Here is an 18098-nt window from a genome sequence, read left to right as displayed (position 1 = left end):
TAAAAATTATGATAACTTCTAGATTGGCTATTTTGAAATGTTATAGAAATGGTTTGATTACAACTCCATTAAAAAGTGGGCAAAGGATGAGCACAGATACTTCTCAAAAGAAGACATTTATGTGGCCAAGAAACATATGAAAAAAAGCTCAACATCACTGATCATTAGAGAAATGGAAATCAAAACCACAATGAGATACCATCTCATGCCAGTCAGAATGGCGATTATTAAAAAGTCAAGAAACAACAGATGCAAATAAGGCTGTGGAGAAATAGGAATGCTTTTACACTGTTGGTGGGAATGTAAATTAGTTCAACCATTGTGGAAGACAGTGTGGCGATTTCTCTAGATTCAAAGACCTAGAACCAGAAAATCATTTGACCCAGCAATCTCATTACTGGGCATACACCCAAAGGAATAGAAATCATTCTATTATAGATACATGCACACGTATGTTCATTGCAGCACTATTCACAATAGCAAAGACATGGAATGAACCCAAATGTCCATCAACGATAGACTGGAGAAAGAAAATGTGGTACATATACACATGAAATACTATGTAGCCATAAAAAGGAACAAGATTATGTCCTCTGCAGGGACATGGCCGGAACTTGAAGCCATTATTCTCAGCAAACTAATGCAGGAACAGAAAACCAAAAACCGCATGTTATCATTTATAAGTGGGAGCTGAACAATGAGAACACATGGACACACGGAGGGGAACACCACACACTGGGGCCTGTCAGGGCGGTGGGGGGCAGAGGGAGGGTGAGCATCAGGATAAATAGCTAATGCATGTGGGGCTTAATCTCTAGGTGATGGGTTGATAGGTGCAGCAAACCACCATGGTACATGTTTACCTCTGTAACAAATCTGCATGTTTGCACCTGTATCCCTGAACTTAAGATAAAAAATAAAATTGATTTAAAAAAGAAATGGTTGATTAAAACCACCGTTCAGATTACCTTTAGTAATGTCAGCAATAAGAAAATCTGTTCTGCTTGAAAATTAGAATAGTGTTTGTATCTCCTTTTATCTGTCTTTAGTACATTTGTGCAGAGTGTCCAAGAACACAACATTTCCATTTTATACATGGTTAAACTAGAACCCAGGGAGGACCAACGGCTTAATGTCATGCTGGGATATGGATAACAACAGGCCAGAGCTGTTTAGAAGGAACCAGACTGGGAGTTTAATTAAGCAAGAGGGGTTTGGTGGCAGCAAATTAAAGTGTACCTACAGAGGAGTAATTTACAAGAGAGGAACAAGTCTAAGCAAATAGATAGAGTTCCAAATCCTAAAGGCAGGTGATAAATGTGGACATATTAAGAATATAAGCTGAAAATCACTCTTAGGAATGGGAGACGTTATGCTGTTGCTGGTACAGGTGACTCTAGGGCTTTCGGATTGTCATAGCCAGAGAGGTCCAAAGACAAATTCTGCTCCTCAGTGATGCAAGAACACAGATACAAAGATTTGCTCATCATTGATCCTATATAAGGGGCATGCTGAAACTGAACTTAATATTTCTAAGTTGATTGCACAATTTCTTCCATAAAATTATGAAGTGACTTGCAGTATTTGAAAAGTCTTTCTCTTATCTTAGAAAAATTGTTTCAAAAAAGATGAGAGCATTCAATTCTAAAAAGGATTCTGATAACGCCACAAAAAGAAAAAAAAAACTTTTGAGAAAGCTGTTCTTCCTTCCAAGCAAATGGTTTTTAAATTACTTTTGCAAATGCTGGCATAATCAGTATAGGGAATATAGAGTTATTAGGAAAACATAGTGGGTATTTCACAACACATAGAAGCACAACATGCTTCTCTAGGAAGAGACAAAGATGATATATTTATGTAAAAATTGAATTAAAGCCAAATTTAGAAATTAATTAATCTTGTCCCCCAAATAAACACCTTAAAAATACTTTCTAGAGCAGTAACTGTCAATATCATCTTGGGATGTTGAGATGAAATTCATCTTAAATAATAAGATTGCCATTGCAATGGTGATGGGCAAGGGGAGACATAATATTTCTGCATTGACTACTTTGTGTTTGGGGTTTTGTTTACATTCCACATTTAAACTTCCCAACAACCCCATAATTGAGGAAATGTTATTTCCATTTTACAGATGAGGAAGCCATGGTTTTGAGAAGTTAAGCAGCTTGCCCAACATCACACAATTATTCATAATGGTAGTGACAGGATCTAGCGCTGAGCTTTTATTTCCCCCAAAGACATACCTCTTTCCACTAGCATACATTGTTCCCTCCCCACCCTTAACTGAGAGGGGTTTACTATATTTGAAGGAAATTGGGCATTGAGCATAGTTTGATAAGTAACTGTTCATCAAACTGAGATACAGAATTTGCTTCATGAATAGAAATGACAGTTGATTCCGTTTATTTCATGACCAAGAAAGGGAAATTCGGCAAGACATTTTTGGCCGAATTCATAAGGCATTTCCTTGCTCTTTTTAAAAAGTTTCACGTTAGTGTCTCTAAAGCTTTTGGCTATAACAGCCTTGATTAATACAAGGTGGTTTGAGGACCCAAAGGCTAAATATATTTGATTCTTTCTCTTCTCATTTTTTTGGTGTTGATTCATATTGATGGACATGGATTTTTTTAAGTCCAATGTGCCATTCTTACTCATTCATGTAAGTATATCTCTCCTTTTTCTGTCATAACATTGATGCAAATATTCCCATGTCCACATATAACTTTTTATTATCTATAATAAGGGCCACCAAACTTTATCTGTGAGGGGTCAAAGAGTAAATATTTTAGGCTTTGTGGGCCGTATGTTCTCTATTGCAACCACCCAACTTGGCTATCACAGTGAACAAAGCAATGATAGAGAAGAGTAAACAAATGACCATGACTGTATTCCAATAAAACACAGCGCAGGCTGGATTTGGCTCAAGGATGTAGATTGCTCATCCCTAATCTAGAATATACAAATTTGTTTACTAACATAAATTAAAAAGCAATCCAGATCCCTCTTTGGATTGTCATGAAGAGTTATTTGCTAGTGTACAGAGGAAGATGGAGAAATTACAAAGCTCACGTGAGGTCTGAGATATAATTCACATACAAAAAACTGCATTTATTTAAAGTATACAGTTGATGAGTTTTAACAGGGCTTACATCCATAAGACTACCACCAATCAAAATACAGACCATCTTCATCATCTCCGAAAGTGTCCTTGAGATCCTTTGCAGTCCATCTCTCCCTCCGGCTCTGGCCTTAGGTAAGCACTGATTTGATTTTTGTTTCCATAAATTTGTATGCATTTTCTATAGTTCTATATGAATGGAGTAAAACAGTATGTTCTCTTTTGTGTCTGGTTTCTTTCATTCAGAATACCAATTTTGAGATTCATCCATGTTGTTGCATGTGTAAGTAGTTTGTTCCTTTTTATCACTGAGTAATATTTAGTTGTAGTGTGGATATATCATGGTTTGTTTATCCATTCACCAGTTGATGGACGTTGGATTGTTTCCAGTTTTTTGATATGCTATCAACATTTGTGTACAAGTCTTTCTGTGTACATATATTTTCATTTCTCTTTAGTAAATTCTAGGAGTTAGAATGATTGGGTCATGTGTTACATGTATATTTAATTTTGTAAGAAACTGCTAGTTGTCCAAAATTGTTTACCATTTTATGTTCCCATAAGATCATATGTGAGTTCCAGTATCTTCAACTTTCAGTTGCCAGTCTATTTTATTTTAGTCATTGTAATATGTGTGTAGTCATTTTTCATTGTGACTTTAATTTTCATTTCCCTGATGACTAATGATTTTGAGGATCTTTTTATGTATGTATTGACAATTTGTAGATCTTCTTCTGTGAAGTATTTGTCTGAATCTTTTTCTTTTTTAGTATGCTATTTATCTTAATATTGAGTTTTAAGAGAGCTTTATATACCAAATATGTCTGTCATATTGTGTGTATTACCAATATTTTCTCTCAATTCCTGTTGTGTATTTTTCTTAGTAGTGACTTTCAAAGGGCAAAAGTTTTAAATTTTCAGCAAGTCTGATTTATCATTTTTTCATATAGTTATTTGTTTTTGTATCTTATCTTTGTTATCTTTGCCTATCCTCAAAGTTGTGAAGATTTTCTTCTATGTTTTTCTGTAAAGGATTTAGAGCTTTAGCTTTTACATCAGTGTTCATTATTTACTTGAGTTAATTTTTGTATATGGTATGAGGTGAGGATCAGGATTAATTATTTTCTATATAGTCATTTAATTGTTCTAACACCATTTGTTGAAATGACTTCCCCCAACCCTGCATTGAGTTTCCTTGGCATTTTTGTCAAAAAAAAAAAAATCAATTGACCATATAAATGTGGGTCTATTTTTGACTCTTTTCTGTTCCATTGATCTGCTTGTCTATTCTTTCTTCAGCACCACACTGTCTTTGTTATTGTTCCTATATAGTGAATCTTGCAATAAAGTAATATAAATCCTCCATTCTTTTTAAATTACTTTGAAAATTCTGGAAACTGTGTTTCCATGCAAATTTTAGAATTAACTTGTCCATTTCTTCAACAACAGCAAAAATACATGCTGGAATTTTGATTGGGATTGCTTTGAATTTATGGCCCAATTTGAGAAGAATTAACATCTTAATAATACTGGAGTCTTTCAGTCTATGAGCCTGGTATATCTCTGCATTTCCTCAAGCCTTTTAAAACTTCCCCCAGCAATAGTTTGACATTTTCACTGCAAAGGTCTTATACATTTTATTAGTTTCTTAGGGCTGTTATAACAAATTACTACAATATGGGTAAACAACAGAAATATATTCCTTAGTTTAATAAGCCAAAAGTCCAAAATCAAAGTGTGGGCTGGGTTGATTCTTTCTGGAAGCTCTGAGGGAGAATCTATTCCATACCTCTCTCCTAACTTCTGGTGTTGTCAGCAATCCTTGACATTCCTCGGCTTGTAGACACATCACTACAATCTCTGCCTCTTGCTTCAGATGTTCATGTGACCTTCTCCTTCTGCATTTCAGTGTCTCTTATAAGAACAGTGTCATTAGGTTTAGGGCCCATCCTTATTCAAGATAAGACCTTTACCTTAATTACATGCGCAAAAACCTTTTATTCCTAAGAAAAAAAAAGGTCACATTCTAAGGTTCCAAGTAGACATATCTTTTGGAGGACCCAATGCAACTCACTACATTCATATTTTTGAAAATTTATCTCTGAGTGTTTTATGTTTTATAATTATAAGTGGATTTTTTTTTTTAGTATTTTATTTCCCATTATTTGCTGCTAGTATTTAAAAATATAATTGACTTGTGTGTATTAATCCTGTATTTTGGTATTTTACTAAATGCAGTTATTAGCTCTAGTCATTGTTATGTAGATTCCCTTAAGATGTTCTGGTTACATGAACAATTATGCTGCTTACAAATAGAGGCAGTTTTACTTCTTTTTCTATTTATGCTTTTCTCATTTTTTTCTTTTTTTTTTTTTTTTGCTTTATTATAATGACTAAGATAGCCAGAGCAATGCTGAATAGAAGTGGTAAGAGAGGTGTCTTTTCTTGGTTCTCAGTCTTCGGGGAAAATTATATTATAATTCACCATGAAGTATGAAGAGAACAATATTTTTTTGTAGAATGTCCTTTATCAGATTGAGAAAATTCCTCTCTGTTTCTAATATGCTGAGAGGTGGGTTTTTTATTTTAAAAATCATCGTTAGGTGTTGAATTTTATCAAGTAGTGTTTCTTCATGTATTGAAATAATGATATACTTTTTCTCATTTATTTTATTGATATTATCAAGTATGTTGATTGATTTTTGAATATCAAACCAAAATTACATTCCTGGAATAAACCCTAGTTGGTCAGGATGTATTTTTTTTTTTTTTTTGAGACAGAGTCTTGAGGCTGGAGTGCAGTAATGTGATCTTGGCTCACTGCAAACTCCGCTTCCCGGGTTCAAGCAATTCTACTGCCTCAGCCTCCTGAGTAGCTGGGACTACAGGCATGTGCCACCACGCCTGGCTGATTTTTGTATTTTTAGTAGAGACAGAGTTTCACCATGTTGGCCAGGCTGGTCTCACACTCCTGAGCTCGTGATCCGCCCACCCTGGCCTCCCAAAGTGCTAAGGTTACAGGTGTGAGCCACCGCGCCCAGCCAGGATGTATTTTTTGTATGTTGTTAGATTGGATTAAAATCTTGTTAAGGATTTTCACCTCTATGCTTATGCAGAATATTGGTTTGTAATTGTTATGTTTTTTTTTTTTTTTTTGCCTGATTTGATTTTAAAAAAAAGTTGCCAAGTATTCCCTGTTCCTCTTATTTTTTGAAGAATTTTATAAGACTAATGTCATTTTTTACTTAAACATTTTGATTCAAATCGCTAGTGATACCATTTGGAGCTAAAATTTTCTCTGTGGAAAGGTCTAGATAATGAATTGAATTGCCCTAATAAACATAGTGCTATTTAGATTTTCTGTTATATCTGTGTCAGTTTTAGTAGGTTGTATTTTTCAATGAATTCGTCCATTTTATCTAAGTTACTAACCTAGTTATTTTTGTATATCTAGCCTAGATATTTTCTCCTCTGTGAAACCTTCCCTGACACTTCCAACCAAAGTGATTTCTTGTCCTTTGAGTTACTTCTTTACTCGGTATCATTTGTTCTGTCCATCTTCTGTTGAAGTTTGTTCACATGTCTCTTCCTGTATTAAATTAAGGGCCTAGGCCGGGCATGGTGGCTCACGCCTGTAATCCTTGCATTTTGGGAGGCCATGGCAGGTGGATCACCTGAGATCAGGAGTTCAAGACCAGCCTGGCCAACGTGGTAAAACCTCGTCTCTACTAAATATACAAAAATTAGCTGGGCATTGTGGTGGGTGCCTGTAATCCCAGCTACTCAGGAGGCTGAGGCAGGAGAATCTCTTGAACCTGGGAAGCAGAGGTTGCAGTGAGCTAAGATTGTGCCACTGCACTCCAGCCTGGGTAACAGAGCAAGACTCTGTCTCCAAAAAAAAAAAAAAAAAAAAAAAAAAAAAAAAGGAAAAAGAAAAAAGAAAAAAAAATAAGGGCCCTGGAGTTCAATAATTGCATCTTATACATCTTTGGGTCTTTGCCACCTTGTATGGTGCCTGGCGTATAATTAGATTACCCCTTCTCCCAAATGTTTAAATAACCAAATTATTTCACTTAACATTGTGTAATGTATAGTGACCCAGCGTGTTTCTAGCTTTCTTGGTAGATTATGAGTATCTTTTACAAAAATGGCATGCATTATTTATTCTTCATATTCCTTCTATGTCTCACATTATAATAAATTTTAAAAACTGTTAGATTGAATAGATTTGCCAGAAAGTACAGAAAATTAGTATTCTATAAACTCAAAGAGAAGAGGCCAAGTAGAAATCTGGAAAGCATTCATCAATAAAGGGAGGAAAAAAACATTGTGAAGTGCTTACTATATACCAGACCTTGTGATAAATAATTTATATTCATTCCCTCATTAATCCCCCAAATAATTGGGCAAAGAAGAGATTACGGTCCCCATTTTACAAATAAAGAATCTGATGTTCAGTAAAGTTAAATACTCTGCCCAAGCTCACAGTTATTAAGCAGTGGACTTTGGTTTGAAATCTATATTGAATGATCCCATTATCCACATCCTTGGTCTCGGTTTTACTTTTATGCATTCAGTTTTCCACAAGACACTTGGTGGAATTTCCTATACTACCTATAAATTTTGTTAGGGTAGAACATTCTGTGTTCCCTCTAATTGAATGTTACAGGCCCCTCTGTAAATTTAGGAAAGTTCCAAAGTGTTCCCTGGATACTTGTTCTGCCTCTAGCATGAAATGTACAGAAGTAGCAGAGAAGATCCAAACCAGACTTTGCTGTCAAAGTAGGCTGCGTAGCTCCCTCTTGTCTTCCCCACTGGTCTACATCAGTCTTTTGTCTACAACTCTGACCTTTTTTAAAATGGTATTGGATGCTACCATTATGGTTATGGTTAATTGGGGGCATCACTGGTGCCTGAGTTCCTACTCAAATAACATAAGGGAAATCAAGAGACCAAGGCCATGATGACTCAAGCAATCTCCACGGCTTGGTGGTAAAGGAGTGAATCCTTCCTTACAGCTGATCTTGCCTCTGTATATGTCACATATTGGTCCTGATTAGAAAGGTCTGATAGGCTAATTTGTGCAAGACACATTCCTTCTCATTATACCATGATACAGGCCATGTGAAACACCAGATTCAATCTTATAGCCTCTCTGCTGCTGCTAACTAAGAAACTTCTACTTTTAGCGTCTTTTCTCTCTCAACACAAAAATATTCTGTAAGTCACCCAGATCTGGGTTGCCCATGATTACCAGGCTTTTCCCAATTAGAAATGTGACTCATGTTCCATTTTACCAATACGTCTCAGGCACAGAACTAGCAAGGAAAGACAAAATTAAAGTTTCTCTGTAATTCCAGCCCATCAATTGAAACAAGATGTTTCTGAACTCTTCCCAATGTGAAGAACGAAAAGTAATAGCATTTTGTTTATTTATTTGTGTACAACACTATGGTCAGGAACTTGTTGCTTCCCCAGGGAAATTGTTTGCAAGCATCACTGAGAAGAGGACTTCACAATTCACATTGATCGTTCCCTGTGGTCTGCCATGGCGAGGGTGATACTTTCATGTTTTATACGCACCAGACAAGAGAGCTGGATCAATTTTCTCTCTCGATATTCTGGTCTCTGTTGGAACGACTCCCTCAGGCATCAGCAGCTCTGGGTTCTTTCTAAAAAATAAAGTAAGTACTCTTAGGTCTATTCACAGTAAGGGACAAGAAGTCCAAAACGTATCCCTGCCTTTTACAGTTCAGAAATCAACAAGAGGATCTTTCCCACTTTTAGGTAGTACATACAGCTTTGCTGTGGTCTGTGTGTCAAACTTACTAAGAGGAGGACATTGTGGAGACTTACTGTTAATTAGCAATGCTTATGCATGCAAACCTTGGTCAGATGATGTTGTGTTTGCAGAGAAGCGAGAAGAGAATTGAATAAGTACATGACCCCTTGGAAGCTGTTTTCAGTTGAGGATTTTGGTGAGTAGCCACTTGAAATCAAGGGAAATTCCATGAATAGTAGGAGCTGGGAAGAAAGGAAGAGGAGGAAGGATACCACCACTTTTTTCTTCCCATCTAACACCGTGCTTAGGCAAAGCATAGTCCATATGAGATCTGCCTTATAAAAACTTGCTGAATAAAGCTAATGGAAGTTAAATTTTGGACTTTCTTACGTAATAGCTTCAAATTGTGGTGACTTTGTTGCCTATAGAGGGCCGGGAAATCCATTTCTGTGAGATCCTAGAATCTGAGTGTGTGCCCTACACAGGATGGACAGAACGAGCCTCTGGCAGTTCCATTTATCCAGAGGCAAAAGCGTGCCTGCCACTGGAGCGCTCTTGGGTTCCAACAAAGAACCTATATTGCCTAAGGAAACAGTGCCTTCTCTTACAAGGTGCAATCTTGGCTCCTCTGGCATGAAGCGGAAAGTTCCTGGACATGTGCTTCAGAGACCTTCCTATTTAACCAGGATACAAATTACATTGTTATGCAATTCCTCTGCTGAGGCCCTGTAAAAGGAGTGAGTTAGGACAGATACAGCAAGATACTAGGACAGATTTCCCCCATTATTCAGGCTGCATAACACAGAAGGAAACTTGATTTCAACAAGAAGACCCAATTCTTAACATGCTTTTCTACCCACTTTTACCCATATGTTTTCCAAAGTTGGTTCAAATTGTGCAGAGAAACAACAAAATTTTCAAAAAGGATAAACTGGCTAGTTACAAGTAAATGGCATTTAATTAAAACGAAGCTTACAAATTCATGAAAAAAAAAAAAAGCTATGTGATTGTAAACCTTAGGGCAGCATACAGTGCCACTGTCCTTTGCAGTTTTGAGTGTATTTCATTTGTACATTGGAAATAGGTATTTGTCATATTATTAACACTTACTCTACTTAATTGTACACTCAGCATTTGGCATCAGAATAATCTTGTGTAGTCACAGGGTTTTCATTTTCTTTCTGTATTTTTTAAGCATGTTTCTGAGTGTTGGTTCACATAAGCTTTCAATTTTAAATAACACAATCCATTTATTTCACTAGGCGTCTTTATTTGCTTAAAGTGAAGAATCAGAGATTGTCATTGTGTTGTAAATAAGTCTAACCTTTACTTCCCTTTACAAAAAAAAAAAAAAAAAAAGCTGTGGATACTAAAAAAGGGAACTGAAAGAAATAGAAATTCTAGTAATCTTTTATGAACTCTGTTATTAGAGTAAGTAGAACTCAATCTGTGGGGGAAAAAGGAAAAGGAAATGGAAAAGGTGTTTTAGAGCTTTTACTTTAAGCCACTCCAGTGTCCCCTTCTCTGCTTTCTTTCCACTACCCCGACCCATACCTACCCACAGTGAGAACTGAGCCCGCAGGGCAGCTCAGAAGCTGGGAGGAGAGAAAGAGTGAGGATCTGAATTATTTTTCCTCAGTGATCTTAAAAGCTCCAGGCAGAAAAGATCCTGCCTGTAGAACCTCCCTTTTGCATTTCTCAATTGCATGGGAGAAACTCCTAAATTGCATCAGTGATCCTGAAGCTGTGAAAGTAAAGAATTTTCTGTAGAAGAAAAGAAAAAAGAAAAGAAAAAGGGAAAGAAAAGGCAAAAACTGAATCATGCCTGGCATCTTTTGAGGTAGAAAAAACTGACAAAAAACAAACTTTCTTTATATTCTGGTGTGTTGGAAAACAGTGGAAGGACTGTTTGCCAAAATGTCTCAGTGGTTCTCAAAGATGGCTGGTCAAATCATAAGAGAATCCGCTTAGGTTCGTGTAGTTCTGAGTCCAGCATTGTGGGTAAAGCACAGGTTTCAGTGTAAAGAAATCTGCTGTCTAGAAACCATGGGAAGCATGTCATCCTCTCTCTTCTTTACCATATAGATATCCTTCATGGATATCCTGTTCTTTGAAGAAAATTTTGTTTAGGAAGTAAGAAAAATATAATTAACATGGCCCTAATGAAGCAAAGCTCTCTTCATTTTCATTTTCATTTCATTTTGCTTTTGCATGGAAGAGTTAAGACAACATTCCAGCAGAGAAATGTGGAGAAGGGTAAAGAGAAATCAATAAAGTTATTCTGTGACTTTCCCCAGGAGGGAGCAGTGTTAATCGAGAATGGCTTGTTTGGCTATATATCACGTCCGAGGAGAGAGCAGCAGTTGATTTTGAAACAGATTTCCCAGCTAGACTGGAAGAGATATAAATACATACTTATCTATCATATAGACATATATATACACACATACACATTATGCATACGTACACATACACATATATACATACACATACATCTATAATTTTTATGAGAACTGTGTCTACGTGTGTGTATATACACTTATAAACATTTAAATAGAAATTATATATATTATTTATATATGTACGTGTGCGTCTTTGAGTGATTTAAAAAGTAGATAAGAATAATTTCTTCACATAATTGGCAACGCCAGACAAAACTCTTCTAATAATATTTCATATGTATTGATCTGGGATCATTTTACATTTTATAAGTTTCTCTCAAAAGTTTTTTGATTACTAGAGAAGGAAATTAATATGCAAGAGCCTCAAGTGACAGACAATGGAATGGAAACCAGATTTCTTGACCCGAGGCCAGTGAAAGCATCTTGACCACAGGAAATCTTCTAAGGAGCCTCTCTGGGTCATTTATGCAGTTACTTTCTCTAGCAATATACATTACAGAAATTTTGAGCAGGTCTGATTGCAGCAGAGATCGTGAGAGTGAAGCTGGCTCTGGGGTTGCCCAGTTTTATTGGGCTGTGGCACCATGATCACTGGGAGCAGTGGTGATTTCTTTGTTGACAAATTCAGACAACATAATTGGGTGGGAAGTTGGCTTCACCATCACAGTGTGGTCTTGAAGGAGTTATCTATCTTTTCTGGGCTTCAGTTTTCCTTTCTGTGAAATGGGATAAAGAATTCTCATCCCTTCACAACAACATGCTTTCTTGTTGCCCAGAAACCTTGTCGAATTTTCTTTGTTCCATTCAAGCATCAGGAGATATGTAGATAGCTAAATGGGAATCCCCTTTTCATGACCCGATCTGCTATGATGAATTTCACCATACTGAGACTCTTCGTATCTCTCTTCTCCCATTGTGTATATTCAGACTCTAATTTTTTTTCAACATCAGCTAAGATGCTCTATTTATTTTCTAAATCCAAATTCCATCTAAATCATAGCTGTTAAGAAAATATTCTTGTAAGAGAATGGAATCTAGACAGAGAGAGGAACTATGCAATTCTAGAATTTCCCTGGAGGGAACTTGAGAGTTCGTCTAGTGTAATCCTCTCATTTTATAGTTGAGAGAGCTAAGGATCTGAGAGGTGAAATGTCTTGTCCAAGGTCACTGTGACAAAGCTAAGTGGAGAACCTATGTCTCTTAACTTGCAGTTCTATATTCCTTCCATTGGGTCATGTGTCTTGGGACCACTATCACCAGAAATAGAAAATGAAGTTGAAGTAAGCAGACCAGACAAGGATATGTCAGCCTTTGGTTTTCCCCAGGGCCAGATTCCAACTCTGTGTGTATAACTCAGTGGCAGGACTTTAGCATCTTCATGAAGGATGGAGGATTCACGCAGAACACTCTTCTTTACCCCTTCCTGTCCCATTAGATCCAGCCCAGAATCTGGATCTAATTGAGCTCTCACTTTTCCTTACTTTGGACATGGTTGTGCTTGCGCTTCATCTTCTAGCTCTTAAATTTTATCTTCACGTTGACCTAACTCATTTTATATTCCACATTTACTGAGAGCTTACTGTGTGCCAGTCATTCTGTAATGGGTTAGAAACACAGGGAGATACATCTCTCCAAGTCTTAATTACAATCATAGTGCAACATTTCCTGTGCATGGTGTGCTTACAGTGCTGATGGAGTGCTGAGAAAGGGGAGACTGAGATCACTGAAAGGAGACAAAAAGACTGAGCAGATCATGTAATAATTCTTCTGCTTTTATTCCTCTGTCCCCTTTATTTAAAGGACAGAGAAGTTCATTTTATGCATTGATATTTTCTAGGGTAAGCACTCCCTATTTTTTTTTTTTTTGTTATTGTTGTTTTTGTTTTGTTTTGTTTTGTTTTTTTGAGACAGAATCTTGCTCTGTCTTCCAGGCTGGAGTGCAATGGTGTAATCTCGGCTCACTGCAACCTCCGCCTCCCAAGTTCAAGTGATTCTCCTGCCTCAGCCTCCCAAGTAGGTGGGATTACAGGCATCTGACCTCGCACCCAGCTAATTTTTGTATTTTTTAGTAGAGACAGGGTATTGCCATGTTGGCCAGGCTGGTCTTGAACTCCTGACCTCAGGTGATCCACCTGCCTCAGCCTCCCAAACACTCCCTGTTTTTAACGGAAGAGAAATAAAATGTCAAATTCTTCCCTCCCTTCCATGCCCACCGCCAGTCTTTAGCTACCTCATCAGTTCTTCATGAATTTCCTTAACGAGGCTAATTTACCGGTACTTCAAATAATTCTTACTGCACTGTGGAAAGCAAGGCATTGGGACTCAAGAGATATATGCATATGTAGAGTAATTGGGGTGAACATGCTGGTCATCAGTTATTTCCTCCCCTAGTTTGGTTCTCCGACCTGTTTTATCTGTTCACTTTGTTTTTAAAAATGCATTAAGAGACAAACATGATGGTGCTCGCCTGGAGTCCCAGCTACTTAGGAGACTGAGAGACTGAGGCAGGAGGATCACTTGAGCCCAGGAGTTTGAGGCTGCAGTGAGCTGGGATCACGCCACTGCACTCAAACCTGGGCAGAGTGAGACCTCATCTCTAAAAGGAATAAAAATAACATTAAAAGACATTGACAGGTAGATTCCTAACTGTTTATTAGAAACACCCAAATCACTGTTCACATTCTAAACAGAATCTAAACACTAACCAGATTTTCTTTTTATTTTCAAAGTATGCTTTTTCCTTTCTTACCTTTGGACTTTTCTTACTTTTCCATAAATTAAAAGATGTGGATTTTGGGTCATTCAACTCATGACAGGAAAGGAAAATCATCAATTAAAGATTCCTTGTGTGAGTTCAATCTGTTGATTGGTCTGTGCTCCATAATGCTACAACCTAGATTATATTAAATTTCCAGAAGAGTGCAGAATAAACAATCATTTGTAAAGCACCTATTATGCAACATACATAGTGGTAAGCATTAGTTGAATCAAAATGAACACATGTCCTCATTCAGTACCTGTAAGTATCATGCACAGTTAAGCGTATAGACCCATGAGCCTGTAAATCAAACAGTCCAGAACTGGGCTAGGTAGTCATAACATCACAGTGAATGTTTAAAAGCTTGGCTGAGTGGGAGCGGTGGCTCACACTGGTAATCCCAGCACGTTAGGGGGCCAAGACTGTAGGATAGTTTAAGGCCAGGGGTTTAAGACCAGCCTGGGCAAAGTAGTGAGACTCTATCTCTACAAAACATAAAAACATTCGCTGAGCATGGTGGTGCATACCTATAGTTCCAGCTACTTGGCAGACTGAGACAGAAGGATTGCATGAGCCAGGGAGTTTAAGACTGCAGTGAGCCACGATCATGCCACTGCACTCCAACCTGGGTAACAGAACAAGATTCTGACTCAAAATAAAAATTAAGACAAAAAATAAAGACTTAAGAATGTGAAAAATATTTACCTACCTCCCCCAGATTTTAGAGTGCAGGTTGTTTGCAAACGGTAGTTGGTTTGCTCAGTGCTGGCCTGGATTGGAACGTGCAATGGGCCTTCATAAAGGGGAAAGCAGCAGACCCCAGGAGGTGAGCCTGGCTCCCTTCGACATAGTCCCTGTGGTATTCATGTCACTGCTATTTGTGGCGTGGAGACTCCTTGAGAAGTGTAGAATGTGCTGAATTTAAAGTCTCTGAGGTAGCAGTTTCCACCTTTAAAATATTTCTTGGTTTCTCCAGGGTGCCCGCTACTCATTGCTCTCTCTCTTTTTTTTTTTTTTTTTTTTTTTGAGACGGAGTCTCGCTCTGTCTCCCAGGCTGGAGTGCAGTGGCATGATCTCGGCTCACTGCAAGCTCTGCCTCCCAGGTTCACGCCATTCTCTTGCCTCAGCCTCCCAGGTAGCTGGGACTACAGGTGCCCGCCACCACACCTGGCTAATTTATTTTTGTATTTTTAGTAGAGAAGGGGTTTCACCGTGTTAGCCGGGTTGGTCTCAGTCTCCTGACCTTGTGATCCACCTGCCTCAGCCTCCCAAAGTGCTGGGATTACATACTCTCTGTTTTAATCTCAGTGGGAATTCCAATACTGCCGCTGCACCTTGGACCCAAAAATATGTCTCAAAATATGTTTCTGTATTCCTTTAATTTTATTTCTGCACACTCAGCACTTTTGACACACATATCTATTTTACAAGTGCTCAAGTAAACTAATCGCATCTTGTTGAAGCTCTTCCTTACTGTGCTGTCATCAGTTAATTATGGGGGAACTAAGATGCACAGGGTATGATTATTAACGACACCTCAGATTTACACAAACCCACTCTTTGAATGATTTCGAGGCAGTTCATACATATTAGCTCATTTTTCTTCATAACAGCTAGACTGAATGAAAGACCTAGATTCTATTCTTGGTGCTGTAACAACCTTCTTAGGAAAAGTATTTAGTCATTAATTGCCTCAGTTCCCAACTATGAAACAGGAATCATGATATGAAAATATTTGCTTCTCCCTTTCGTTCTCCTAAACCTTTAGAATCTTAGTAGCTTAAAAAAATGTAAAAATCTGATGTTTGAAAGTAAAGAAGTGTGTCTTGACTTTTTGAACATTAATAAAAAGTTGAACAGCAATATTGGGAGATGACTGGAAACCCTGAAATCTGAATTATTAGGTTTGATGCAAAATTAATTGTGGTTTTTGCCATTAAAATTTATCGCAAAAACCACAATAACTTTTGCACCAACCCAAGACAATCTAATTCTACTTAGTGGTGAGTCATTGCCCTATCTACTTCTTGCCTATTTTCTCTAAGTATTTCCTAGGTATTTCCTAGGTATTTCTCTAAGTGTTTCTCTAAGTATTTCCTACTATTTCCTAGGTGATAGGAAAATACTTAGAGATCCAGGGGTTATGAGTACTACAAAAGGAGCCCTATCTTCAAAAGAGCATTAATTTGGTCAGCAAAGACATCCCTAGGAACCATGGCATCAATAAGACCCTATTTGAGAGGAGAACAGTCTCAACTCGAGCCCTATTAATGCCATGGTTCCTAGGCATCAATAAGATGCCTCTTTACTCTTCCTCCACCTCTTTTCTTTCCCTCCCAACTGCCAGGCTATCTGTAGCAGTTTCAAAACAATACAGACAACTCCAGACCAAATCCCTGGTCTGTATGCTTGCTTGAATATCATCTATAGGTTCTTGGCCTTACAATCACAATCTTCAAAAGTCCCAGGGGCGAAAAATATCCCTCTTTGCTTGCCAGCCTAAACCTAATGACTGAATGGCAGGGAACCTAGACTAAAATAGCATTTGGCTCTTAGATGACATCCTCCAGCCAAGAATAATGACTTTTATAATGTCAGGTTCAATCCACTTAGTGCATAGGTAATAGGCATCTCACCTTAGGGAGGGGAATGGTCTCTCTTTCCCTCTGTCTCTCTTTCTTTCTCTGATTACCTATTGTTAGACAGAAGCTTTTCTCCTTCAACTTCCTAAAACCCAAAGGCTGCTAAAATGTACTTCCTACAAATTGGTAGAGTTGGGCCCCAATGCAATCAATGGGCCATAGATTACCTTCCAGAGAGCTTCACAAACCACCTGGGCCCATCAGATAAGCACCAGCTCTTCTATGGAATTAGGACGGAAGCCAGGAAAAGTCCTCTGAAACTCAACCAGTGAGGTACAAGGAGGCAACAGAATTATTTTATATATTCATATCAATAAATATCACTAAATATATACTGAAGGATTAGGTCAGCATTCATTTTTCCCCTAAGATACTAATGAAAGCAGTTTTTTTACTAGGCAAAAATCCAAGTATTTTTCCTGACTCTACTTAGCCTGACACTTGGAAATGATGTGGATTTCGGGTATAAAATCTGCCAGATGATTTCCTTTGAGACCACTTGAGCTATAGAGTGCCTGTACCAAACACTGCCCCCTACTGGTCTAGAGCCTCCTCTTCCTCTTCCTATGATGAGTATTATCATAGGAAGAGGAATATTTTTGCCAGTTAGTGAAAGACTCTTGCTGAGGGAATTTAGATCGTCTTTATCTTAAGTACATTTAGAGTAGAATGATGTGTACCCATCCAGTTTTGCCTTGGGAAATGCCAGGAATGCCCCAAAGGATACAGTTTTAGAAACTGTGTTCTAGGTTAACATAATGAATATTATCCCAGTCTAGTACAGATAGTAACATATTTGTAACCAAAGTCAGTCAATGCTAGTGGAAAACAGAATGGAGTCCATATATTCCCCTGCTTAACTCTATTCAGAGACAAGAACTGCTCAGATGAAGAATAGGATAGAAGCTAGCCTGCCAAGGGTAGCCATTATACGTACTTAGATATTCTTTCCTTAGGCAAAATAAAGAATTGCCTAATCTTTCTTCAGAATATACAGTATGAAACCCTAGAGTCATTTAGGTCATATGGTCATGAACCATTTCTATCTTCTCAACTTCTTTTTCTGAAACGAGGGCACCCTGAGCTGTGTTGCTTATCTCAGATCTGGATTTAGCCACACACTCTAAAGTGAAAGAGCTCTCCCTCCTCACATGTAGCCCAAAATAGTCCTTCACAGCCACGTCACCCTGGACAGTTTATCACTTGACATGACCTCCTACTCTACCGATTGGAGAGATTTCAGACAGAGCTTGACTGGCTTCAAACAGAAACAGCATGACTTCTGAACGTATAGGATGAATTAAACAGAGCAATTTTCTAGTTTTCAGAAACACACACGTGACTATAAGTGGGACCTCAGCCAGAGTACAGTCTTAGAAAATAAGGTTTCAAT

The 18098-nt window shown here is 37.8% G+C and overlaps 1 protein-coding gene and 1 long non-coding RNA gene across 13 annotated transcripts in view; both read left to right on the top strand.

Moving 5' to 3' along the window:
- BLID (BH3-like motif containing, cell death inducer) overlaps positions 1-9787 on the top strand; it is a 53416-nt gene extending 43629 nt beyond the window's left edge. Inside the window, 2 exon segments of the mRNA XM_074014030.1 lie at positions 9301-9451; positions 9454-9787. Coding sequence (XP_073870131.1) covers positions 9301-9451; positions 9454-9635 — 333 coding nt within the window. The 3' untranslated portion in view covers positions 9636-9787.
- LOC102123831 (uncharacterized) overlaps positions 1-18098 on the top strand; it is a 337031-nt gene that overhangs the window by 241363 nt on the left and 77570 nt on the right. The window lies entirely within an intron of this gene.

This window comes from Macaca fascicularis, chromosome 14, assembly GCF_037993035.2.
Source record: "Macaca fascicularis isolate 582-1 chromosome 14, T2T-MFA8v1.1".
NCBI lineage: Eukaryota > Metazoa > Chordata > Mammalia > Primates > Cercopithecidae > Macaca > Macaca fascicularis.
This window is presented reverse-complemented; position numbering and strand designations above follow the sequence as displayed.